Consider the following 26,134-nt stretch of genomic DNA (forward strand, 5'->3'; position numbering starts at 1 on the left):
CGGAGCCGTCACGCGAATTAGATTTGTTACATGTAATAGGCCTGCTGTGTGCCTGCTACATGGTGGGTGTCGAGCAAATGGTGGCTGCTCTTATACATTTATTATAGTCATAGGAGCAGCAATGATGTGACAGTAATGATTGTTGTAGATGAGAACATCTTTGGGGACTTTGGACATCACAGTGGTTTCCCCACATCTGTGGTCACCCTAACTCTTTTGTATAGGGGTAAAGCTAGAAAGTGCCAGGTGCCAAAAATGCAACCAGGCTCTGAACTTGCCAGCTGTGGCCTACTCCAGGTTCATTGCCAGGGCTGCAAGTCCCACACGCTGTCCTTTGGCAGTTCTACAGCCCCTACTCTCGTCTCAGGAGAGAGTGAGCACTGAGATCTGGGACAGTTGGTGAGCCTGGGCCGAAAGCTCCAGGGGGTGGGGGAAAGCCCCAGGTATCCCCACACGCCATTTGAGCTCCCAAAAGGAATAATTAAAGCCAGCAAGGCCTTGGCAGGATCCTGGATAATTCAAGGGCAGGCACCCCGTGACTCACTGTGTGTGGTGATGGGCAAAGACCCAACTTCCCCAGCATCCTCATGTAGGGAGAGGAAGAACCAAGGAATCCTGACCAAGCTGTTGGCAGATGCTTCTTGGCAAAACCTTGGTGCTCCTGTCTCGAGAGGACGACCTCAAGGGGGATCCCCGGCAGCAGGACTCACTCTCTGTGTTTACCTTCGCCAGGTCACAGCAGCAGGCTGGCAGGCGGCGTGGCCCGTGCCACCACCTCGGACATCAGGCCCAGTCATTCTGCCCCAGAAGGTGTGCATGGAAGAGTTGCAGTAGGCCAGGAAGCTCAGTTCCCAAATCTCACCTCCCCAGTACTAAGGAGTCCTTCTAGTGAGCCGGAAGAACCTCTCCAGGTGTGCAGTGCCACAAACCGCCCTGGCATGGAGAGCGTGGGAATGGTGTACAGCGTCCCCAGTTCTTGCAACGGGCCGACAGAATCTACGTTCTCTGCTTCCTGGAAGGGAGATACTCTTACCTACATGACTCCAAGCACCGCCAGCCAGAGCAGTCGAGTCGGCGAACATGGAAGAAATCCTTCCTCAGGCAATGCTTGGGTCTCTCTGCACTCGCTGCCCCCTTCGGTTCCTAAGGAGGCCACTGCCCTCTTGGTCACTCGTGATAACCCTGCAGGATGCAGCAGGTCGGCTGTCTACTCCGAGCACCCTTCTCAACGACAGCAAGCGTCTGAGCGACCCTCCAAGATGGGCCTTCTCACTAGTGGTACCTCGAGGCTGGAGATGGGCCCACCAGGGGCCAGCAGGTTCCGGGAGTGGTCGCTGTCTGTGCCCACAGACTCAGGCACTGTGGAGGTGGCCTACGAGGAGGAGCAGAAGGCCAGCGAGGCTTGTGCCCTGCCTTGTGTCAGTACGAGTTCTGAGGGCAGTAACAGTGCCGACAACATTGCCTCCCTCAGTGCCCAGCAGGAGGCCCAGCACAGAAGGCAGAGATCCAAGAGTATCTCGCTCAAGAAGGCCAAGAAGAAGCCTTCCCCACCCATGCGCAGCGTCTCGCTGGTCAAAGATGAGCTGGCCCTCTTGCCAGAAGGTGGGTCAGCACTGTCCAAGGACCAGAGGCCCAGGAGCCTCTGCCTCTCCTTGGAACACCAAGGACGTCACTTGTCCCACCCTGATGCTCAGGGTCACCCAGCTGTGCCAACTTTCAAAGATCCGGAAGGTCCACAATTCTCCCACCACTGGTATCTCACTGACTGGAAGTGTGGCGACACCTACCAGTCCTTGTCTAGCTCCAGCACCGCCACTGGCACCACAGTCATCGAGTGCAGCCAAGTTCAGGGCAGCTCAGAGTCTCTCGCCTCCCCTTCCACGTCCAGAGCCACAACACCATCTCAGCTCTCCATCGATGTAGAGGCCAGGGAAGTATCCTCCCCTGGAAGGCCCACTGGGCTGATGTCACCCTCCAGTGGCTACTCCAGCCAGTCAGAGACCCCGACGCCCACTGTGTCCCTGTCCTTGACCCTGGGCCACCTGCCGCCTCTGAGTGGCGGCGTCCGGGTGCGTCCGGTGGTCCCTGAGAGGAAGTCGTCACTCCCTGCAACCTCGCTGATGGAGAAAATGTCCAAGTCACGGCTGTCGTTTGACCTGCCACTCACCTCTTCGACCAACCTAGATCTGTCTGGGATGAGCATCTCCATCAGAGGCAAAACCAAGGTGAGCCGGCATCACTCAGATATGAATTTTGGGGCCAAGCTGGCCCAGAAGACGAGCCCCAACCAGCCTGTTATGCCTATGGTCACTCAGTCGGACCTCCGTTCCGTGCGTCTGAGGTCTGTCAGCAAGTCTGAGCTGGAAGATGACGTGGAGAGCCCTGACTATGCTGAGGACCCAGCCACGGAAGTCTTCACCTTGCCCGAGAGGAAGATGAAACCTCCCATAGCTGAGAAGCCCCCCGTGGCCCGAAGGCCTCCGAGCTTGGTCCATAAGCCACCATCTGTCCCCGAGGAGTGCCCACTCATCTCGCCAACCTTGGCTATGACTTCCAAGAGCTCAGCTCAACCCACGCGGCCACTCCCTCCAGACATCTACACGGTGGTGCGGAAACCAAAGCCCTCCAGTTTCCCCGAGGGCAAAAGCCCCAGGGAGACGCCAGCGCCCTCCTCTCTTGCTCTCACACCTTTTGCCAGTTCCTCTGGTGCTTTCTTCTCAGGAACACAGCAACTTCCCCAGGGCATGATGGAGGATGGGGGCCCCAAGGCGAGAGCCCTGCCTGAAAGAATCAGCCTCCAGAGCCAGGAGGAAGTGGAGAGAAAGAAAGGCAAAATCCCGCCTCCTGTTCCCAAAAAGCCCAGCGTGCTGTACCTGCCTCTCACCTCATCCACGGCTCATATGGAGGCATACGGGGCCGAGCTGAGGCTGCCTCTCAGCCCCATCATCACCCTGCAGGAAGAGGCCAAGGGTCCCCCCACCAGTGACCACCTGCAGTCCCCTGGTGCGAGGACGACTTCACCACTACTGCCTGAAGGTGAAAGGGAGGCCAGTCCTCTAGGTTAGTAAACTGTCTGCTGGCTTTTCCTTTCAATCCCAGGCAAGATGAGAGTGAGCACAGAGTGCCAGAGACAGGAGCAAATGTCCCTGCCCCCAGTAATGATCCTGAGTCCCAGACAAGTGGGTCAGTATGAGGCATCTCTTGAGGGTTGGGGTTCTTCCAAAGCGACCTCGTTAGCCCTTGGGATCAGGAGTGACCCAGGAAGGGGTGGATCTCCAAGGCCCAGTTTGGGCCAGTCCACCCTGGAACCCCCAGGACTGAGAGAATACAATCAAACTAGGTCTTCGCACCCTAGGACCTTTGGAATCCATCTGCCTGGTCAGGCGCACATCCCCCGCCCTGGGAATGAACTCTCTGCTTCACTGGACAGAACTTTTCGCTAGCCACACTCATTTCAGTTTCACGCACAGGACTCAGTACGCTCCCAGACTGCGATCCGGTGCCCCCGCCGGCTTGCAGGCCTCTGAAAACAATGGCATAGGTTTCCAGCAGCACTCTTTCTTAGTGCTTTCTAGAGGAAAGGGAGCTCACTTGCTTGGATTCTTTGAGGCTGGCGCTTCCCAGGACAATAAAACTAGGCTAGATCATCTTTCTCATCCTTTTCTGAGGTCGTTGTTTCATGTCCCCTTTTTGCTTCAGTTGTGGTCAAATACACATAACTTGAAATTTACCATCTTCACCACGTTTTAAACATTCACCTCAGTACCGTTGGGTACATTCTCGATGTTGGGCCACCATGACCGCCCTCCCTCTCCAGAGCGCTCTTCATCTTGCAACACTGAAGTCTGTACGCACTTAACAATAATTCACCACTCTTCCCTCCCCCTAGCCCCTGGCAACCATTCTTCTACTTTCTGTCTCTATGAATCTGACTCTCTCTAGGGAGCTCATGTAAGTGGAATCACATCGCACTGGTCTTTTATGGACCGCCCATTGCACTTAATAGATTGTCCTCCACACCCATCCGTGTTTCGCATCCTTTTTTGAACCCGTAACACCAAACATCAAAATCTTATCACCTTCCTGGGGCGCCTGGGTGGCTCGTCAGTTAGGCGTCCAACTCTTGGTTTCTGTTCGGGTCATGATCCTGAGAGGTCGGGGTGCTAGGATCAAGCCCCACATTGCATCATCGGGCTCCTTGCTTAGCGCAGAGTCTGCTTGTCCCCCTCTGTCTGCCTCTGTTCCTACCCCCATGCTCGCTTGCTCTCTCAGATAAATAAGTAAAATTAAAAAAAAATCTTATGACCTTTTGTAAGCTGATTTGGGCTTTCAGCACAAGTTAAATCACACAGACTATAAACAGGCAAACAAGTCAAAGCCACAGGTAATTTTAGATTATGCTTTGTCAAACTCCACAGGCTGCTCTGAGATTCAGCTCGGTCCCACTCCCACCTACTGCTTGAATCATTGCTTTAGATTACTCTCAGCTTCTTGATTTTTGAAAAATGATGCATTCAAAGCAAGAGAATGCTCAGGGAACCTGGTGTAATGGAAAAGGCATGAGAAAACAAGGACCCATGCTGATCTTCACTGGTCAGGCCACCTTGGCCAAACACTAACCTCTGGAACATCATGTTCCTCAGCGAAATGGAGACATTAAGGGTCTCTGCCCAACAGCCCTTTTGGAGTTGCTTTGAACATCGAATGAGATTCATATGAGAATGTGCTTTGTCCTAACTCTTGTGGTCGAAGTATTTAATTCCTTCTGGTTCTTATGCCTAGGGAGCTCTGTGGAACCGAGCACTGCAGAAAAAAGTGTCATTAGTGATAAAACAGCCGAATGGATCGCCGAAGATGACGATGATGTGTTTGTGGCTTCACGCACAACGGAAGATTTGTTTACTGTGATACACAGGTCGAGACCCATTTTCTTAATTCTTATTGGAAATGCCTACCCTTTTGAGACCTCTAAGCAGCCATGAGCACTGAAAGCTGGAGACTAAGTTCAGATACTCACATGTGGCAATGGCAGTCTGAGGCCTCGCAGATGCAATTTGCTGACATCTTTGGGTGAAGTGGAGGAGGGGCCCGGGAAGGGAGGACCAGGTGCCGAGTGAGAGGCCTCTCGTCTCCTAGCAACAGCACGGCCTATTGTGGCTCCATCTGCTCTCTCGAAGCTCTGTCTACAGACAGAGACATTTAACCCTTCACAGCCTTCGTTGTACCAAACAAATCTTAGCAAGAAGTGCTGTGGGGATGGGGTGGCTGGGTGATGGACACTGGGGAGGGTATGTGCAGTGGTGAGTGTTGTGAATTGTGTAAGATGGATGAATCCCAGACCTGTACCCCTGAAGAAATAATACATTCTATGTCAATAAAAAATAATTTAAAAGGAGAAGTGCAGTGGGGCACCGAGCCGGGTATCAAAGCAGGAACGGAGGTGAAGGGGGACCGGATAGGGACCCTCTCTTCTTGGACAAGGGCAAAGAGCAAGGGCTTGCTGGTGAGAAAAACTAGAAAGATCCCAGTTCCCAGAGGTGCAGGAGCATCAGTTCCCTCAGGCTGTCTTGAATCAGAGTCACTGAGCAAATAGCCTTGACTCCTTAAATTCTCCCTTGGTCCCAGAGCCCTGCAGGCCCTCCAGCTGTGGGCACTGAAAGGAGGGTAGAGCCAGGGAGCCAGACAGGGGACTCTGAGGACTTAGCAGTGAGAGAGAGAGGGAGAGAGGGAGAAAGCTGGTCAGTGCAACTGCTCACGCGGCTGCTGTGTAGAAGCTTCCAGATCATGTCACTGGTCTTTGTGAAGTTATATGAGGCATTAGGAAACATCTGCTGCATTGAATTCACTCAAAGCAAACTTTTTCTTATTTAGGTCCAAAAGAAAGCTGCTTGGCTGGAAAGAGCCTGGGGAGACCTTTGCAGGCGGCAGCAGACCAAGCTCCCATTCACCAGGGAAGAATCCAGCTGATTCTCCAGTCAGTGAGTCATCTGCCTCTGCGGGGTCAAGTGGCAGTGCTAACCTGGATGCTGGCAGAAATGACGAATTCAAGGCCTTGCTACAGAAAAAGGGGAGCAAGGCAACCCCAAAGTCCCGGCCCTCAGCAGCCGAACTGCTGAAGACTACTAACCCACTGGCTCGGAGAATTATTGCACAATTTTCAAAAGACTACGAAACCACCGATAACCCCAGTACCTAAGGCCAGGGTTCAGCAAACAGTTTAGTCACTAAACTTGAGTAGACAAAGGGGAAGAGAAAGGGTTTTATAAAGGAGTCATGGAAATAACAAAAGAGCCTACATGTCCTTTCCATCCATTTACCCTCTGGACCGCAGGAGAGAGGCCACTAGACCTAGAGCTAAAATCATCAGGCACTTTAGTCACCTTCGGACATTTTGCATTTTCACACTTAATAATCTTGCCGTTACTGACTACCGATTTTCTCCTTTTTTCCCTCCAGTGCTGTGCCCTGAGGAGAAATTCTGAGGCGCAAGAGCACCTGCGCCATCTTTTCGGTCACTGACCGAGCTGCTCCGACCCTGACTTCTGGTCACCAAGGAGCACAGTGTGAGGGCCAACCAGTGCTGCCAAAGCTGGGGGTCGTGGGGTGCCGTTGCCGATGATTCACTTTTGGGGCAAGGCCTTGCTGGCCCCGTGTGGAGAAGCAGAAAGACTCTGAGGCCTCTTCAACCACAGTCAAACTCTCTGCACCCCGCCCCCAGAGAGGTTTGGGGGTGTACACTTATTTCGGCATGGGGTTGATTGGCTGGCTTTTGTCACGCAAAATATGAATGTGACTCTGTCTTGAAATTCATGCCTTTTTCAGTTTGATTGTCTACACGGAGAACAGGGTGATGAGTTTCGAGTTTCGATGAACCTGTAGCCCCTCCCCACACCCCTTTAGCTAGGAAAAGTCAGGACTGAGTTGCTTTGGGTGAACCAAGTTCAGCCACCAAAAGAGGCAGCCATGCATTCTCTCAGATCCAGCCAAGGCGACTCGCGCGTGCGCCTTGAGATTCTTCAAGTGTCTGTCAACAAGGATAGCTAGGATCGGTGCCCAGCTCATGCTGCATTCTAAGAACCCTCGTTTCATTTGCATATAACCTTCATTACAGGAAGTAATTAGCTGAAGGAACAGCGTCATCAAAGTCTCAAGGAGGAGAGAAAGTAAGTGTAACTTGTCCACCTCCATTCAGTTTAGACTGTGGTGTGTGGTTGCTTTTGTTCTGGTTAAAGGAAGTCTTACTCTGTTCTAAAACTAAGAATGTATGGACTAAAAAAAGGATATATCCCAAACCTAAAAGGCTGCCTTGCAAGTTGCTGTGGCCCATAACGCCAAAAAAAGGGCTATCTTTTTTTTTTTTTTTTTTTTGCCATTTATGTTCCACCATGTGACCAACTTCCAATTAACTATGCTGTGGGGGAGTAGAGGGGTTGGAGGAAATAGGATGCTGACAGAGCCCCAGAACAATCCCTGTAACACCACCCCTCCACCCCCCACCCTCCCCCCACACAACACACACACAAGCTTATAGGCACTTGTCAGTTCAATTTTCTAAGCAGGGCAAGAGGAATGATTCATTTGATTTTCATATGTCTGGTTGCTGGGAGTTTGGGGGAAAAAAAACAGACAACGCATTAAACAAAAACTGGCTGACCATTAATGGAGGGTTAATTGTCCATATTCCCAAGAAGGGAAAAGCAAAGTCAAATGAAATTGTAGCCTGCTTCCTGGACCCCTTCCTCCTTCACTACCGCCATCCCCCCGCCCCAAACGGATTCATTGGCCAACCTCCTGGAGGATGCAGAAAGTGCCCCAGAGACAAACAGTTCTTGATTTTGATAGGCCGCCTCGCTCACCAATGAGAAGCAAGCTCTTAGCTCCACAGCCCACACTCTAGCAGACTGAGCAGCTGAAAATCTACACTGAGAGCTGAGGAGACTTGGGCCTCTCGCTTAGAAGCCTTAGGCCTAGGCCCTTGGTTGGTACAGTTCTGAATTCTAGACTTCTGAGTACAGGGCAGGCTCACCAACTTCTTCGCAATCTGCACTTGCCCTTGGTTTAGGCAGAGGCCACTTAAAATAATAAGCAGCGAGTACCCAGTTGCTTTCAAAAACATCCCAACTATTTGGTTTGAAAGTCCTGATCAAATTTCAGAGGGGTTGCCTGACATAAAATAGACTCATTCCTGGCCTGAATTTATATATGGACGCCACACTTGGTCTGCCCCAGCCTCAGAATTCCAAAAGATGGAAACATTTTCCTCTGTAGGGAAATGAAGGGGTGTTTGTGCCTTGGCCTAACAAAAGTGTAATGCTGCCAGGGCCTTCTCCTTGGGAACGACTTTGAACAGCTGAACTCAAGCCGAATACGAGACTCACATAGTATAGGATTTGTTACATCTGCTGGTTTTTCTGGAAGCTTCTCGTTTGCTACTTCTAGGCGGGTTTTGCCTCTCCCCTCACCTTGCTATTCCTGATGGTTTCCCCAAAACATTCTAAGCTGAATGCCCAGATGCCTTTATGTTTTAACATAAAGTCTTGCTTTCCTCTGCAGCAGTCTGTATACCTGTATATGGGATTCTTAGAACGTCTTCTGCATCATTATTATGGCCCTCAAATGCCCAGTGGTGTTTTCATTAGCACAGGAGGATTTGGGGTAGTGATGGTGTGGCTAGAGGGAACACCAAGGACTGGAAATATTCCTTTAATATTTTGCAGCAGGGGACCTAATCCCAAACAAACCACCAAACTGTAGACCTTTTTAGTCCATGAGGGCCATAACATCAAACACCTTCCTGCTCTTAACAGTCAACCTGTTTCACGCCCGTGATTATCGTAACACCAACTAGCTCTCTCCCACTGCCGCTCATAGCCCAGTGTTCGCTGTCTCGTACACCTACTCTGCTAAGACTGGAGAAGACAGGCTGAAAGCCCCTCCAGGCAGGCTTTCAGAGAACCTCTTCCTGCCACTGTTACTTGTGTAGATAATAACGATAACAAGTGAAGTGAAGTTGACCCCAGAAGGTCAGCTTCCCATTCAAGTTGTTTCCATCCTTCTTGCTTGCTCTGATTCCAGCCAATAGCAGCAGGTGGCTCTGCTGACTGACCTCAGTCTAGTCACGAGTAGAGGGAGTCATCCCCAGGATTGGTTAATGGGTAGCTAGGAGTGCTTTGCTCTAGGTGGGCATTCATTACAAGTTTGTGATTCAAATGTTGAGGGGAGATAGCAAGCCATTCTTGGTACAACAGGAAGTCTTGCTAGTGCCTCCTCTCCTTTGCCTGCATTATTTCTTGCCTGGCTCCCTCCCACCCCGGCCCAAACTTGTCCCTCAGTCCCAACTCCCATAACCTGCCGATAGCGTACACTTTGAGGAGGCGGGACCACAGGCAGCAAAAGAGTTTGCATTAGCCTTATGACCATAAGTCGACCAGTTAGTCGGAAGGCATTACCTCGAATGTGCAAAGATGGAGGAAATTCTACAAGGCTTACAATGTGCATTTCACCAGATATCCATCTTAATTAACTCTCTAGACGACACAGATCAGCTCGCAATCCCACTGTACCTATCTGTCTGAGCAGATCTGTCCATGCACCTGCCCTCTTCCTCACAAACCATCCCTGAGAAAAGATGAGTTCATGGCCAGGGCTCTCTGGTCCTCACCAGGGCAGCCTTCCATCCTCACCAAGTGTATCAATGCAGTAGCAAGCTTTCACTTTAACCAGATCTGCCAGGGCCAGGACCAGAGTGACATGAATGAGGTGCCCACTCTAGGGAGCCGCGCACATGCCTTACCCTCGTCCCAGCCCTGCACTTTGCACTCTATAAATATCGGTTTATCTTCTATCCATGCACTAGTGTGGTTCCATTGATGACTCCCTATCTGCCGTTGTACCAAATATTTTATTACCATTTCTTTTCCCATTTCTCTCAACCTACCTTTGTATGCCTGTATGTCAAAGAGCCTTCACTATGATCAGAAAACATGGTTGATTTCCAAGCAACCTGCTCCGAGTGGCAAGTTAGCCCCCATTTCGGTAGGGATGCAGAAAAGGGCTGCCCTTCAGCAAGATGGTGAATGAGTTGGAGGCCTGCCACTGGGACGCTCTCTGTCCTCTTTCTGGTCCATGTTCCCCAGACCTTGGTTCCCAGCACCAACTCTCCTGAGTGCCTCCTCGTTTGTTCTTCTCACTCAGAAAACCATGCTCTCAGGAAAGGGATGAAGTCCTTTACTATGACATTGTAAGGTTTAATGCTACCTTTTTTGAGGGTCACTTGCATTGTAACAGGGGAAAAGCCTTAAGCCAAAGGAATTGAAGTTCTACTTGTAGAATGTTAGGCACCAATGAGTTGCCAAAGTGTATTTTTCACCATGGAAAGGCCGAATTCCCTGACAGCTAACTCCAGAATATAGAAAATACCTTAGTCTCCTGGAATTATTTCATTACATTGCCCGTGGTTGGGTATAGAGTCCTGATCCCCAGAGCTGTCCTCTTGGACAAGGGACAAAGGGACCACATCTACCAAGAGGCTCTCGGAAAAGGCTCCTGAAAGCCATGGAGAAGGCTGAGATTCTTCATATTGTACAGTGACATTTTGACACAAATAGAAGTCATACGAATCATTTTAGTGAAAGAACACAAGGAGTTAGAGTTTGTGAGACTGCGTCCTGCTCGTGAAAGGTGAAACTGTCCAGTCAATGTCTGATCGATGTGGGTTGCCCAGTGTTGGTGGTGATCATTAAACTTCCTGGAGGTACAATGTTACTGAAATCAAGCCTCTGCTTCCCCTACCCTTATTTATGTTTTGTGCTATCACTTACGTTTGGTGTGAGAAAGACCAGATCTCTGCCAGGGCATGCAGTCCCTCCAAAGCCTTTGCCTGTGTTTCAGCCGTAAGTCACAAAGATACTAGCAATTTAAGAGGACAAGAGAGTAGGAAAGAGGTACAAACAGCTGCCTTCATCAAAGGACAACAAGAATTGTAATTTAAACAATGATGTGAAATGAAGTCCTAGAATATTCTGAAACATAGGAATATAGTAGTAAATGGTTAGAGACAAATATTTGAGGCGCTTTTAATAAGTGTAGCAAAACCACATTTGCATAAGTAATGGGTTGTGTGAAATGCATGTATATGTTCGCTCAGCAAAGCCCAAAACCGAGCGTGATCTCAGAACTAGCAGCAGCAGCAGCCCTGGGATGTGTGTCTGTGTATGTGTGTGTTCGCACGCGCGTTGTGTTTATTCCAGTGATGTTACTTCTTCACGCTCCTGAATCCCTAGCGCTCCGACTGTCCAGATGGTTCCAGCCTTTCCTGTCGTTTCTGCTGTCATTAGAGTGATCTGTATCTGGCCAAGTGATGTACATTGTCGTGTTGGTCGGGTGTACATTTATTTGGTATTAAGAAATGATCAGACTGAATCAACTACTTGCTTACCCTGCAAAGCCTTTGATTTGACTTAGCTGGGACATCTGGCCTGTTTGGGGTTTAATTTTTTTTTTTGTAATTCACGAATAGGAAAAAGAAAGAAGTGTTCTATTTGTTTGGTATTGCCGACCCTTAAACACCCATCTTCACCGTGGTGGCTGTTCTCGACGAGGCTCTGGTTTTAAGATTTTTGCCTACGTAGTGGAATTGGATATCAACAGATCCACCGACAAAATCTGAACTGGAACAACCAGTTAACCCCTCTCAGCTTCTCCTTCAAGCCAAGCTTTATAGGAACTTATTCCCTACGTGGTGTTCAGCTTTTTATTTTTTAACGTCCAGTTTTGTAAGATGTTATGCATGCGGACGCAGCACTGTGCGCATTGTATAAGTCGCCCCAAATGCATTTTCAACTCCATATGCCTGATGGTGAAGAAGTATCAATCTGTGTGTTCTTAACCTCTCCCGATCAACTGTAAATGACAAATCTTTTCATTAATTTTTAAATGAGATATATTTACTCTGGCTAGTAGTTAAAATTTTCTTCTTTTTATTATATTTCAGTGCTACTGTTTTCTACTGATTCCAAAGCTTACCTTGGGGAATATTTCTTATTTCTAAGTTGTTGTATTGCTCTGATTTTTATATTTATCTGTAATCCTGGAATGTTAGAACTGAAAGGGACCAACCTCTCATTTTACACATGAGGCCCAGAAAGGTCAAATAACTTACACAAGGTCATGTATACAGTAGCAGGGTCTGGCCTCAATCCCAGGTCTCCTGTCTCTGGGGCCAGTGTGTTTGCGTTTAAAGCACTGCATTTAGAGATGACCCACAGCTGGCTTCTACTTTTACAACATATGAATTTCCTGGATAGTTCAGTGAATTAATTATCTATGCTTTAATGGAAAATGCTCAAGATTTCTTTAGTTGAATTGAAGACAAATCTCATTTTCAATTTAGGAACATTCTTTTCCCCTCCAAATTCAGTATATGTTCCCTACTTTGTATATGTTTTCCCTAAGAGATGTTTGAAAATGAATTTTTGTAGATCAAATTCCACTTTTTGGTAAAAAAAAGTCTCTTATGTGGGGGAATCTTCTGGTGACTTCTTTTGAAAAACAAAGAGTCCAATGTCCCCTAATGTCTCTACTTCTTTTTAGTGTGAACTTTTGTAATTGGTATTTACTTAAAGTAGGGAAAACCAACATAGGCTTTCCTAGAATCTACTTTATCCTTACCTTCTTAAACTTTATGAGGTACTTTCAGGCGGTAAGATGCTCATGAGGTCTTTAGTTGTGTTCTAGAAACTTCACCTAGCTTCATGTTATGTCAGTCCCTGGGCTCAAACTCCATCTCCATCTTATCAGAAAATAATAGAATTCCCTAATCAATACTGAGCTCTGCATGCACTCTTTTCTGAAACATTCTTTGCCCAGTGTGACTCTCTCTTTGCCTATTCTTGGGCTTTCTTTTATGGCTCATGCATACCTTATTATTCGTGGACCTGCAGGTGGTGTCCCTTTAGGGCCCTGCCAGTCAGTTGGAGTGGTATTTCCAGTTATTTCCATTGTTCCCTTGTTTCTACTGGACCTCCTATGGTTTCTATTTTTAGGAATGCTCAGAGATTAGTGGGATCTCAACCCGAAGGGTTGACACACTTTTTTCGTAAGGGGCCAGAGAGTAAGTATTTTAGGTTTTGGGGGGCCACATGTGGGCTCACTGCCTTCCCATCTAATTACTTCCCTGTCACAACAGTCAGCACAGAAGTGGGTGGAGGAGGGCTGCGTATGTCAATCCATGAATCTTTAGAAGGGTGCTCTTCATCATGGTGTTTCTCTCTCTCTCTCTCTGTCTCTCTCTCTCAGTGACTACCTTGGTGTAGAAACCCTCATTCATTTTCCCAGACCTCCTGTCCTAGTTATCCAATGTGCCTCTACTTCCTCAAGTTTAGGGTAAACTGGCAGGGAAGAATGGATTTCTGAGTTTTCTTATTTCTTTTGTCCCATCACTAGTCTCCCAAACTGTGGCCGGGCACCCCTGCCCTGGGTCATCTGGCCTGCCCTGCCCCATATTACCATTGTGAGTTTAGGGCTGTCTCTGGAAAGTCTGGTGGCCCAGGTCGTGAGGATCCAATCCAGTCTACAATTTCCTAGGAAAATCACCAGCTCTCTTGGTCCCCATGGCTGTTTTTAAAACCCAGAATGTCCGTGTGTCCATTTTCTATAATTCCATTTGGATCTGTTCTATACTTAGGCCCAGCAAGAAAACCAACAAGGTATAGAAAGTATTCTGCTCCCACAGTGTTTACCTGCCTCAAGCCCTTGCCTCTTGGGCCCCCAGTCCCAAGGGGGGATGGACTCCTTGGGAAGCCCGGTGCCTCCCCCCCCCCCAGCCCCCAGCAAACATGTGACACACCACCGCCTCCTGTTTTCTGAACCTTTAAAAGGATTCCCTAGGGGTGCCTGGCTGGCTCAGTTGGTAGAGCATACGACTCTTAATCTAGGTTTGTGAGTTCAAGCCCCTTACTGGGCCTAGAATTTACTTTAAAAAAGAAGAAGGAGGAGGAGAAGAAGACTCCCTAAAGCTTCTTCACAACTCTCTCCATCTCATGCCCATCTCTACCTCTCATGCTACTTGGAAGTCTAAACCTCAGATTCACATTTTCGCATTTGCTCACATAAGCCTTGAGGGGCATGAATGAGGAAGGCGTGTGCCTGTGCATGTGAGCATAGTTTCTCCACTGGGACTGTGAAGGCTCTGTTGACTAATTCTCTCTCTGTCTCTCTCTTTCTCTTTCACACACACGCACACATACGCACACACACACCATTGTGCACAAGCACACACTCCATCCAGTGTTCTCATCAGGTCTCTGGTCCAGCTCTACGTCTGGTCAATGAGAAGGGGATTGTTGGGGCTCCAGTGGCATTTCCCTTTTTCTTGTCTTTTGAACACTTCTTTCTGCTTCTCTCAGGAAGCCATTAGAAGAAACTCGTCTGTGACAATTGTGGACAGGCTGACATACAGAGTGCTAGGACTTTCATTCGATAGGCACTCGGTCACTCAGACATACCTCTGAGGCTGCAGTTTTTCCTACCGAAGCAAATTGCTTTTTAGGACCTTTCTACTTGCTTCCTGTCGTTTGAGCCCAGGGGTCTCCCCCGTTACTAGAAACTAAATTTCTAAAAAGTCAGAGGCATGAGCGAGTACCTTTCAGGATCTCCCTATGTGAAAGCATCTGCGAAACAGTTTCTTCCCACCTTCGGTTTAAGATTGTCAGACTGAGGAGGGGAACCATGCTTATACCTTGATCTCTAAGGAAGCAAAAGAACTATGCACCTGCTGAAAGCAAAATAAGGAAGGATTGACTGGTCCTACTGTGCATAGTCAGGAGACAGACTTTTGTCAGGTCCACATGCAGTGCTTACTAAATGCCAACAACTCACTTAAGAAAAATAAGAGAGACTGGAATTTACAGACCAATGTCCTAAACTGGAAGGTGGAGATAAGGCCATTCCCCCAGTGAAGAGACAGTGTCCCTGGATAAAAATTTCAGGAAGCAGCAGAAACTAGGAGAGATCATCATCCCAGTCTTTTTTAGAATTCTAACACACAATGGAAGGAAGCCCTCTGCAGGGAGATCAGACAAAGGGTTTTTCTTGTCTTTCTTTTCTTTTTCTTTTCCTTTCTTTTCTATCTTTCTCTCTTTCTTTTAAGCATTCCATACTGGCTTGCTACCAGCCATTGAAGCGTATTCTTTATATAGCTAGAGCTGTTTGTGTCTTCTCAAAATAAATTGTTTCTGTTAAAAATCATTTTCTGTCTCACCCTCTGGTTTTCATTGTAGCAGTGATGCCTTTATTCAGACACTAAGCCGAGGTCGTGAGCCTCTGTCACTGACCACACAAGTGTGGGACCCCCACACAGGGGGTTTTATTCTCACAGACCCCTGAGAGCCCAGAGCCAATAATGCAGGACATGGTGTCTCGCAGGTACCTGGCCCACCCAGCAGTGAACCTAAGCTACACTGGCAGGTAATTCATGTTCGAGGACTTCATCTCAGGGATTCGAATACAACCGCTTATGGCCTGCAGACAAGGTGAGGTTCTGGTGAAGTGGGCAGCCGTTTCCAAGCTCCCGGAAGGAGGAGGTTGCCATGGCAACTGTGCTTAGGGCACGCACTCCCTCTTTGTTCTCTGGCTTGATGAAGCCATTCAGCAGGGCAGAGAAGAGTGAGTCTGGGCTGGGAGCACAAAAAAAAAAAAAAAAAAAAAAAAAGAAAGAAAGAAACAAAACAAAAAACCCACGAACCAGATGTAGCCCTGGTCACTTCCCATCACCATCCCTCAAAAACAGTCAGATCCCACCATGCAGGTAGCGACAGCTGTATTTCAGGGTCAACTTGCATCTGAAAGGAGCTTTGCTGTCTGCTCCCCACTGGCCCATGCATGTAAAGTCAAGGCCCTTGCAGCCGGCATCCTTGTCTCTTCAGGCCCTGCGTTATTAGCTCATGCCCTTGACAATACCAGGCTGTTCTTCCAAAAAGACACAACAGAGCTGGAAACAATCTAGAAGGTGCACAAGGGAAGGGGGAGGAAGGGCAAGGCAACTCTCAGACCATGGCAGATGTTAGGATTTAAGATAAAGGTCAGAGACAGGCTGGCTTGAGGTGGGCCTCGTGGCAAGCAGTACCTCAGTGGACCGTGTGGTTCCAAGTCAAGTGATCACCCTGGCAGGGTCGGGGCCCCCTTGAGCTACCAGACCATGAATTGGGGAAGCTTTTAGGGACTGACCCACACTGACCAAACTCACAAAAGACATGTCAAAGGCAGGATATGGTATATTAATTTACCAAGAAGAGAACACACTTAAAGCAGAGGTTGTGGGGGCACCCTGCTGGCTCAGTTGGTAGAGCACATGACTCTTCATCTTGAGCCTGTAAGTTTGAGCCCCACGTTGGGTGCAGAGATTGCTTCAGAAGAAAATAAAATCTTGAGGCACCTGGATTGCTCAGTCGGTTAAGCGTCCGACTCTTGATCCCAGCTCAGGTCTTGAGCTCAGGGTCATGAGTTCAGGCCATACCCAGTGTGGATCCCACTTTTTAAAAAAATTAAATAAACAAACAAATAAAATCTTGAAAAAAATAAAATAATACAGCACAGGTCATAAACAGGAAGCCTGCAGGCTGAATTGAGCTCCCACACACTGTCTGGATTACACTATGTTCTTTTTCAAAATTTTTTAAAGATCTTATTGATTTTATTTGAGAAAGAGAGAGAGAGAATGTGTGTGTGCGCGCAAGTGTGTGCATGCGAGTGTGGCGAGGGGCAGAGGGCAAGTGCATGCGAGTGGGGGGAGGGGCAGAGGGCAAGTCTCCGGCAGACTCCCTGCTCAGTGCAGAGTCCCACATGGGCCTTGATCCTACCACTCAGATCATGACCGGAGCCAAAACCAAAAGTTATATGCTTAACAGACTGGGCCACCCAGGCGCCCCTCCTTGTTTTTCAATTTTTGAAAATGTAGGTGGGACACAATTTTTCCACTTTACCTAGTTCCCCATCACTCCCTGTTGTAATAAACCCAACCAGCTTCATGCACGTATACTGCCTGCTATGGCCCTGAAGGCATGTGAGCCTGTGAACCTTGCATCAAGGCATAGCTGTGGGTTGGGGTGCCCCCAGGAAGCACTCTGGGGTGGAGTTTGGTGAGCAGGATATTTATTAGGGAATGCCCCGGGGATCGACATCTGTGGGAAAGAGGGAAGGCAACAGGCTTCAGTAGAAGGAGGAAAGGGTGGCAATGTGGTGACCACAGAGCCCTCGGCGGACTTGATGGCGAGCTCGGGTATCACACTGACCCATCAGAGCTGTCCCGCCCTGGGCCAAAGGGAGGCCTTCATACATAGCCCTGCTCCAGTGACTGGCTGTGGGCCGCCTGACCAAGGGCCTGACCTCGGGTGAGGTGACCCTCTCTAGCTGAGGTGATCTCCAAGGGAGCTGATGGCTAAAGAAAGGTTTTTGCCAACGGCACTCCCGGCAGCCAGAGAAACAAGTCTGCCCTTGAAGGGAGACCTGGGCCGCAAGGCTCTATGTCCATCACAGGTGTCTCTCCCAGAAACAGGGCCAATTAAACACAAGTTCTTATTTTCTGACTCCCACTCCTTACCTCAGACAAGAGTACAGTTCATGGGATGAGGTTTGTAGCTTTCTTAAGTTGGAGTCACCTGTTGACTGTTGGAGAGCCTTAATTGGACTTCGGGTTTTCCCAAGCCTCATTAATGCCTGGTAACAAACCTTCTCCAAGGACATGTCACCTGTGCAAATAAATAAGTCAATCCATCATAAAATGCCAGGAATAAAATGGCACTGGCATGTATCAAGCACCATGGGCCAGGCGTTGTGTGCTCCTCCGTCCAGTCAACAGGACTGTCACAAGCTCTGTCTATGTGCCCAGCAGAGCCCTAGGGGCTGAGGGCGGAATCGTGACCAACAGACATCACACCCAACCTCGTGGAGCTTGCTGTCCAACAGGGCCATGGCTGAGACTAGTTCACTGGGCAGTTGGGACCGGGACCAACGGGCCTCATGTTCCTATTATCTAGGAGTCACCACCCTAGAAATGAATGCCTCTGGTCATCTCTTTTCTTTTTAAAAAGATTTTATTTATTTATTTTTTATTTGAGAGAGAGAGAGCGCATGAGCATAAGCGGGGATGTGGGGGGGGGGGCAGGGACAGAGGGAGAGGGAGAAGCAGGCTCGCCACTGAGCAGGGACCCCGATGTGGGACTCAATCCCATGACCCTGGGATCAGGACCTGAGCCAAAGGCAGACGCTTAAATGACTGAGCCCCCCAGCGGCCCCTGGTCATCTCTTTCAGTACTTCCTTCACATTGTTCTAAGCTTCTGCTCTGCTACTCAACTTTCCACTCCTCCCCTCCCGTTCTTTTCACTTGGGCCCACTGGAACCCCAATTCTAGAGATTAATAGCCCTACAATCCAGACAGAAGGCCCCCACTTTACCTTCTTTAACTGAAAACTGGATCACTCTTGAGAACTCCATTTCTCCTGTAGGCCTCTCCTCAGAGATCCTTCCCATCCTCCCCACCACCCACAAGTACGTTTGCATCTGGTGCTGGAGTGGGTCCCTTCCTTACTCCCCACCGCTGCAACTTTCAGACTGTAGTTGCTGAATTTCTCAGTCTGTCATCCCACATCTAGACTTGCCAAAATCTGGGACCACTTAAATATTCATGTAAGAGCCCCATTGTAATTCCCTGGCTTCTCTTTTCTTTGGCCTACTCATCTCTGATGACCTCCTTTTCTGCTCCAATCACCCACTGACAGGGTCACAAATGGACCTCGTTATCCCCCAGAATTGCCATCTCACTGACATCTTAACTTTAATCTCCCACTACCTCACACCTTCTTAACTCTCTCTCTCATTCAATTACATTACACTGTCGAATTTCACGAGACCTCTAATAGCTTCATTCATTCATTCATTCATTCAATATTCAGTAGGCTTCTACCACAAACAAGGCAGCAAATACTGGGGATACAGTTTTGAATGGGATAAATGTAATCCCTGCTCTTGTGGAGATCAGCCTACTGCTCCATTATCTCTCAGCCCTTATCTGTCTTTTAACTTCTTCACCAGTTAGTTCAGCTCTAGCATTTTGACCACTTTCTTGCAAACATCCTCAACTACTTTTGTTCTGTTGTCCTTCCACCCCTCTGCCAGACACAACCCCACCTGGATCAATCCAATTGTCCACAGTCTCTGCTCCTACATCCAGGCTGCTGGAGAAGACACTGGTTCTCCTACTAAAAAGGGGCCTGCAGCTCTACTAAAAAAAAAAAAAAAATCCTTCTCTGGTTCCATGATCATCCTTCTTTCCTATTCATCACAACTTCAAACCTCTATTCTCTTCAGACTCAAAGCCCTCCACTAGCACCTCCCCCTGCTACTTCTCTGGGAAATGACTTCTCAACGGAAGTAGAAACCATCAGACAGGAAGTCCATTACTGTCCTAACAGCAAATCCGCTATCCCATCTGTATGTGCATGCTTCCTTATCCCTTCTCTACCTCCAATTTCTCCTTTCCAATGAACATTTATTCAACAAATACTAATTAAGCACCCACTGTGTGACAGACACTGTGTTAGGAGCTCGGACAATAATGGTAAGCAAAACAGTCAAGGCTCTTGACTTTCAGGTGCATACATTCCAACATGAGGGAACAGACAATGTGTTAATAAACTAACAAGATCATTTTAGGCTATTGAGGAAATACAGTCAAATGTTATGATAGAAAGTGATAAGAGAGAACTATTTTGAATATGGTGGTCCAGGGAGGCATTTCTCAGGAGGTGACTTTTGAGCTGAGGAGAATGAAGTTATGTTTTGAACACATTAAGTTTGAGATTCTTATTAGTTATAGAGCTGGAAATATCAACTAGATAATAGGTTATACCTGGAGCTAAGGTGAGAGGTCAGAGCTAGATATATAGATCTAAGAGCCATAAGCATATAGGTGTGGTTTATGCCTTGGTGCCAAATAAACTCACCTACGGAGAGTGTAGATAGAGGAGAGAATTGAGGCAGAGATGTAGGGCCCCCCAAAACTTGGAAGCTGGGTAGAAAAGGGAGTCAGCAAAGAAAATTGAGACAGAGCAGAAGGAGAACCCCTAGAGAATGTGGCATCATGAAAGTAAACAAGAAAGGTTTTCCAAGAAGGAAGGAGTGATCAGCTGTGTCCGGTGCTGCTGAGAGATCAAGTAATACGAGGACTGACATGTAACCACTGGGCTGTCGGATGGGTGAGGAAGGTAGTTTCAGCAGAGTTGCAAAATTGAACCTCAACTGGAGCTAGTTGGATAGAGAATGGAAAGAGAGGGAGTGAAAAGAATGACAACCGACCAGCCTTTGGAGAGTTTTTGCTGTGAAGGAAGGCACAGCAATAGGAGCATTATTTGGTGGGGGAGACAAAGTGGAAAGAGTATTTTTGAGGATGAGAGAGATGGGTGCTCATTGGTATACCGATGGAAATCATCTGAGAGCAAGGAACTATTGATGAAGCAGAAGCCCTTGAAAAGATAAGAGATGGGGGCTCCTGGGTGGCTCAGTCATTAAGCATCTGTCTTCGACTCAGGTCATGATCCCTGGGTCCTGGGATGGAGCCCAGGGTAGGGCACCCTGCTAAGTGGGGAGTCTGCTTCTCCTTCTCCAGCTGCCCCTCTCTCTGCTCATGTTCTCTCTCTCTCTCTCTCTCTCTCTCTTTCTCTCTCTCTCTCTTCAAATTAAAAAAAAAAGTGAGAGGGGCGCCTGGGTGGCTCAGTGGATTAAAGCCTCTGCTTTCGGCTCAGGTCATGATCCCAGGGTCCTGAGATCGAGCTCTGCAGCGGGCTCTCTGCTCTGCGGAAAGCCTGCTTCCCTCTCTCTCTGCCTGCCTCTCTGCCTACTTGTGATCTCTGTCTGTCAAATAAATAAATAAAATCCTTTTTTAAAAAAAAAGTGAGAGTGAGTAATATCCTGAACATAGGAGGAAGGATTGGATGACTTTTTATAAGTGTAAGGGACATTTTCTCCATAGAAACAGGACAGAAGGCAGAGTGTTTGGGCACAGAAGCAAGTAGAGGACTGCTGCAGATGTTGGAGCCTGGGAAAGTTCATTTCTGGCTGCTTCTAATTTCTCAGCGAAATAGGAAGAAAAGTCACCAGCTGAGATGGTACAGACTTCTTGCGGGAGGAGGTCTCTTTCTCTCTCTGGAAATAATGAGGCAATGTGGAGGTCCATGAGGTGTCCCAGGGGATTCTTTTCTCCTAACTCCTACTGGTTAGAACAAAAACAGATCCACATCTTTCCATCTGAAAAATCACTCTTCCTGGACCTCACATCCCTTTCCAGCTACTGTCCGGTGCCTCATCATCTCCTCTCTTTAAGACTAACATCATACCGGGTGCCCAGGTGGCTCAGCTGTTAAGCCTCTGCCTTGGCTCAGGTCACCATCTCGGGGTCCTGGGATCGAGCCCCGCATCAGGCTCCCTGCTTGGCAGGGAGTCTGCTTCTCCCTCTCCCACCCCCTCTGCTTGTGTTCCCTCTCTTGCTGTGTCTATCTCTAATAAAGAAATAAAATCTTAAAAAAAAAAAAAAAGACTAACACCATAAAGTAATTGTCAGCACTGACCACATGCCTCTCACCACTTTCTCTGATCTGATGTCTGCCTCCATCCGTATACTAGGTCTGCTGTCCTGAGAACCACCAAAAATCTCTGTGTCAAAAAAATCCAGTGAGAGGGCGCCTGGGTGGCTCAGTGGGTTAAGCCGCTGCCTTCGGCTCAGGTCATGATCTCAGGGTCCTGGGATCGAGTCCCGCGTCGGGCTCTCTGCTCAGCAGGGAGCCTGCTTCCCTTCCTCCCTCTCTGCCTGCCTCTCCATCTGCTTGTGATTTCTCTCTGTCAAATAAATAAATAAAATCTTTTTAAAAAAAAAAAAAAAAAAATCCAGTGAGGCTTTTGATCCTTATCTTGTATCGCTGAAGCACTTGGTACTATGGATCACTGCCTCCTTCCCCCAAAGCCTCTTCTTTTGACCTCCTTGACCCCACACTCTTCCGGGCTCCCCTCTCATTTATCTGACAACTCCTTCACAATTTCCTTTGCTTTGCCCTCCACTCTTTCTTTAAGCACTGGACTCCTCAGGCCTGTGTTCTAGGCATTCTCTCCTTTTCCTTTGCAAGCTTTCCCTGTCGTGTCATCCACTTCTATTGCTCCTCTCCCTGTTTCCTACCTAGGTGAATCGTATCACCACCCACTCATTTGGCACAAACCAGAGGCCTGGGCATCTCCCTAGATGTCTCCTTCTCTGCAACATCCAATACGCTCTGCCAATTCTGCCATGTAAATTTCTCTTGTATCCCTTTATGCTTTGTTTGACTTGTTGCCGTAGGAGCTCAGTAAATGTTGAGAACCCTATCATCCTATTTCATTTACTTCACATGATAAAAAAGGAGCCCCATACCATACTAAGAAATATCTCCAGATAGATAAAAATCTAAATATGAACAGCAAAGATATAAGACTCTGGGAAGATAATACAGGAGAATATCCTCATGACCTCGAAGCAGAGAAAGATTTCTTAAACAGGACACAAAACCACTAACTATAAAGGAAAAGTGTTAAAATTCAGCTCCTTTAAAACTAGGAGACCATTTATAGATTGAAAAGGCTAGCCACAACAAAGTAAAGATATTTGCCATGCACATAACCAACACAGAACTAGTATTCAGAATCCACAAAGAACTCCTACAAATTATAACAAAAAGACAGTGAACTTAATAAAAAATGGGCAAGAGACTTACATGGGTTTGTGGTAAAAGAAGAAATCCAAATATCCAGTAAGCATGGAATGATGCTTAGTCCCATCTATCAACAGGGACCTGAGGAATGAGGGAGGATGGATTACAAAGGGGCAGAGGGAAACTTTCGGGTGTGATGGTTGTGTTCATTATCTCAGTTTCTGGTTTTACAGTTGTTACTCATCAAGTTGTCACTCTAAATATGTGCAATTTGTTGTACATCAATTATAGCTCAACAAAGCTGCAACGCACATACACACATGATGACATACCATTTCGTACCCCCAAACTGGCAAAACATTTTTAAGCCTGGCAGTAACTAGTGTTGAGGAAGACATGAAGGAACAGAAACTGATAGGATGCCGATGGCCATCTAAATTGATTTCAACCACTTCGGAAAACAGTTTGTGTTTATCTGTTAAAGCTGAAGATACACATTTCCCAGTACCCAGCAATTCCACTCCTAGCTATTTAACCTAGACAAATGTGTACATCTTTTCCAAAAGAGATATAGGAGATTCACAGCACATCCCACATGGCAGCCCAAACTGGAAATAACCGGACAGTCCATCAAGAGGAGAATGGGCAAACTGTGGGATTCTTCCTCTTTTTATTTTTTGAGAGAGAAGGGTGGGGAACACGTGCATGCAACTGGGAAAGGGGTCAGAGGGAGAGAGAGAATCTTAAACAGGCTCCACACCTAGCTCAGAGCTTGAGCTCATGACCCTGGGATCATGACCAGAGCCAAAATCAAGAGTCTACTGCTCAATTGACTGAGCCACCCAGGTGCCCCCAAACTGTGGGATCCTGTACAGCAAAAGCAATTAAACGACAGCACTTGTAACAACATGTGTGGAGCATGGGAATATAAAGTTGAGCAAAAGAAGGAAGATGCAAAGAAACGCATACAGGATGGTTCCGTTTGTATGAATGCAAAAGCCAAGAAACGGAATTCTTCCTTAGGGATGCAGAGGTAGGTGGTGAAACAATAAAGGAAAGCCAGGAGATTGTTATCCTAAATGTTAAGAGAGTGGCTCCTTGGACGTGGAAGCGGCAACTGCAATTGGTGAAGACACAGGGGAGGATTCTCTGGTATGTGCAAAGTTCTATTTTTGGACCTGGGCGGTGGTCACACTTGTGCGCACTTGTAACTATTTTTACAAGTCTACCAGCTGTCCATTTGTCGGAAGCACTTTTCTTCATGTGTCTATGTTCTATTTCACACCAAGAACATTTTTTAAAGACCCGGGACACAAGGGTGAGTTACACCAAATTTACGGGAAGGGCTGAAAGAAAAGGAGTCTAGGAAAAAGACCGCAGGCGGCCAATCAAGAGAGAAGCAGCTCCCAGATTTCCAAAGGGGGTGGACAACAGCTCCAACCCTCACCCAGCCCCGCTCTGCCGGACACATCGGAGCGGGGCTGGGAGCCGCCAGCCTGTGTCCTTGCAAGCCGTAGCAGGAATATGCTCGCGCAAGAGAAAACTGAGCGAAGGCACAAACAGATGAGAATAAATACTATTAGAAGGCAAACATATGGGAAAATGTCTACTCTTCCTTAATGAGCAAAGACATACAAAATTTTAAAACCTGAATGGCCATTTTTTGCCTATTATAGTAGCTGAATTGAGGGGAGGCGGAAGAAATTACAATATGTCAGGCTGAAAGAGTACCAAATTGATGCCTGGTTACTGGAGACTCATGCTATGAATAAATGCCATCCCTTTAAAATAAAATCTGGCAATATGCATCAGGAAATTTCACATGATCATACCATTTTACTCGTAATCCTACTTCTGGGAATCTATGCTAGGAAAATTATGCAAAGGAAGGAAAAATCTCTATGAATGAGTCTGGAAGTGACTCAAGTGTCCCTCAACAAGTAAACCATTGAAAAGCAACTTTGAGTCCCGCTAAGTAAAAATCATAATTATGATAATGGGGAAGGAAGGAAACTAACACTTATTGAGTGATACTTTTTGACAGGTACTCTATCTATTAGGTATATTACTCTATTTAGTTTAATACAATCACCTCCGAAGTCTTTGTACTGTTTCTTACATTTAACCATAGACAAACTAATAAATAAAATCTTTTTTAAAAGTTGGGGAGTGCCTGGATGCTGCAGTCATTAAGGTCTGCCTTTGGCTCGGGTCATGATCCTGGGGTCCTGGGATCAAGCCCCGCATGGGGCTCCCTGCTTGGCAGGAAGCCTGCTTCTCCCTCTCCCACTCCCCCTGCTTGTGTTCCCTTTCTTGCTGTGTCTCTCTCTGTCAAATAAATAAATAAAAATATTTTTTATTAAAAAATAAACAGAGAAACTGAAGCTCAGAGGAATGACACAACTTGCCAAAAATCACACAGTTGTGAGTAGAAGAACCAAGATTTGAGTACACATCTGTCTGAATAATAAGCCTCTGTAATTTTCACTCCATTACACTGCAATGTGAAAAAAAATACCTCTACTGGAATTTCTTGAAGTATTTTCTCCCAAACACGTAGGGTATTATGAATAGGTTTTCTTTTTTTAATACCAGACATAAAAGGTTTCTTTACCCCTGGACTTCTCAGAGCTTTTATCACGCTTTCACTCATTCAACCAGTAATTACTGGGTGTGTCAGACACTTAGGTGTTGGGGATACACCAATGAAACCGAGAGACAAGATCCCTGCCCTCATGAAGCTTATATTCCAGTCAGCTGAGGCAAAATGCAAATAAATATCCCCTAAGTTACCCCAGATTGCAGCAGAATTAACAGGGTGACACGATAAATGGGCACTGGGAGGGGAGCTAGTCCAGATGGGTTGACTGATTGCAGAAGGTTCCTCTGCAGTGACTTTTGAACTGAGGCCTCAACAGGCCTGCAGAGAGACTCTTCCAGGCAGGGGGACAGCAAATGCAAAGACCCCGAGGAGGGAGAGAGTTTGCTGTTTTCAAGGAATAGAGAGGAGCACAGCATGGCTGGGGAATCAGGAGTGAAACCCAGTGACCACACTGAGGAATTTGGATTCTATTCTAAGAGCAAAGGAAAGCCATTGGTGGGTTTTAGGAGGGTCACTGACATGCTTCAATTAAAAAATTTTTTTTTTACTCTGGCTGCTCTGTGGCTAATAGATTGAAGCAACAATGAAGGCAGGAGACCAATGAGTAGACTGCTGACCAGGGAGAAGACTGCTAAAGCAAGCTAACCAGGGAGAACAGTGGCTTGGCCCTGGGTGGTGACTGCGGAGATGGGGAGAAGCAGAAGGATTTGGGTTAGATTTTGAATATTGAGCCAACTGGACTGGCTGGTGAATGGGAAGTGGGTGATAAGTGAAAGAGAGGAATCCAGAACAATTCCTAGGTCT

At 47.4% G+C, this 26,134-nt stretch overlaps 1 protein-coding gene across 6 annotated transcripts in view; it reads left to right on the forward strand.

Annotated features, from left to right (window-relative positions):
* The window catches only part of LOC101687697 (NHS-like protein 2), a 76,791-nt gene extending 61,545 nt beyond the window's left edge, over nt 1-15,246 (forward strand). For 3 of the 6 annotated variants that reach the window (XM_013048213.2, XM_045074002.1, XM_013048217.2), the window contains 3 exons: nt 733-3,060; nt 4,783-4,915; nt 5,872-15,246. In XM_013048213.2, the coding sequence (XP_012903667.1) occupies nt 733-3,060; nt 4,783-4,915; nt 5,872-6,196 (2,786 nt within the window). In that variant the 3' untranslated portion in view covers nt 6,197-15,246. Of the gene's footprint in view, nt 1-732; nt 3,066-4,782; nt 4,916-5,871 lie in introns of those variants that run through there. The other 3 variants (XR_006604905.1, XM_045074000.1, XM_045074001.1) reach the window with 3 other exon arrangements.
* Nucleotides 15,247-26,134: the final 10,888 nt, after the last annotated feature.

The sequence above is a fragment of the Mustela putorius genome, unplaced genomic scaffold (assembly GCF_011764305.1).
Source record: "Mustela putorius furo isolate JIRA1106 unplaced genomic scaffold, ASM1176430v1.1 tig00537297_pilon_pilon_pilon, whole genome shotgun sequence".
NCBI classification, from domain to species: Eukaryota; Metazoa; Chordata; class Mammalia; order Carnivora; family Mustelidae; genus Mustela; species Mustela putorius.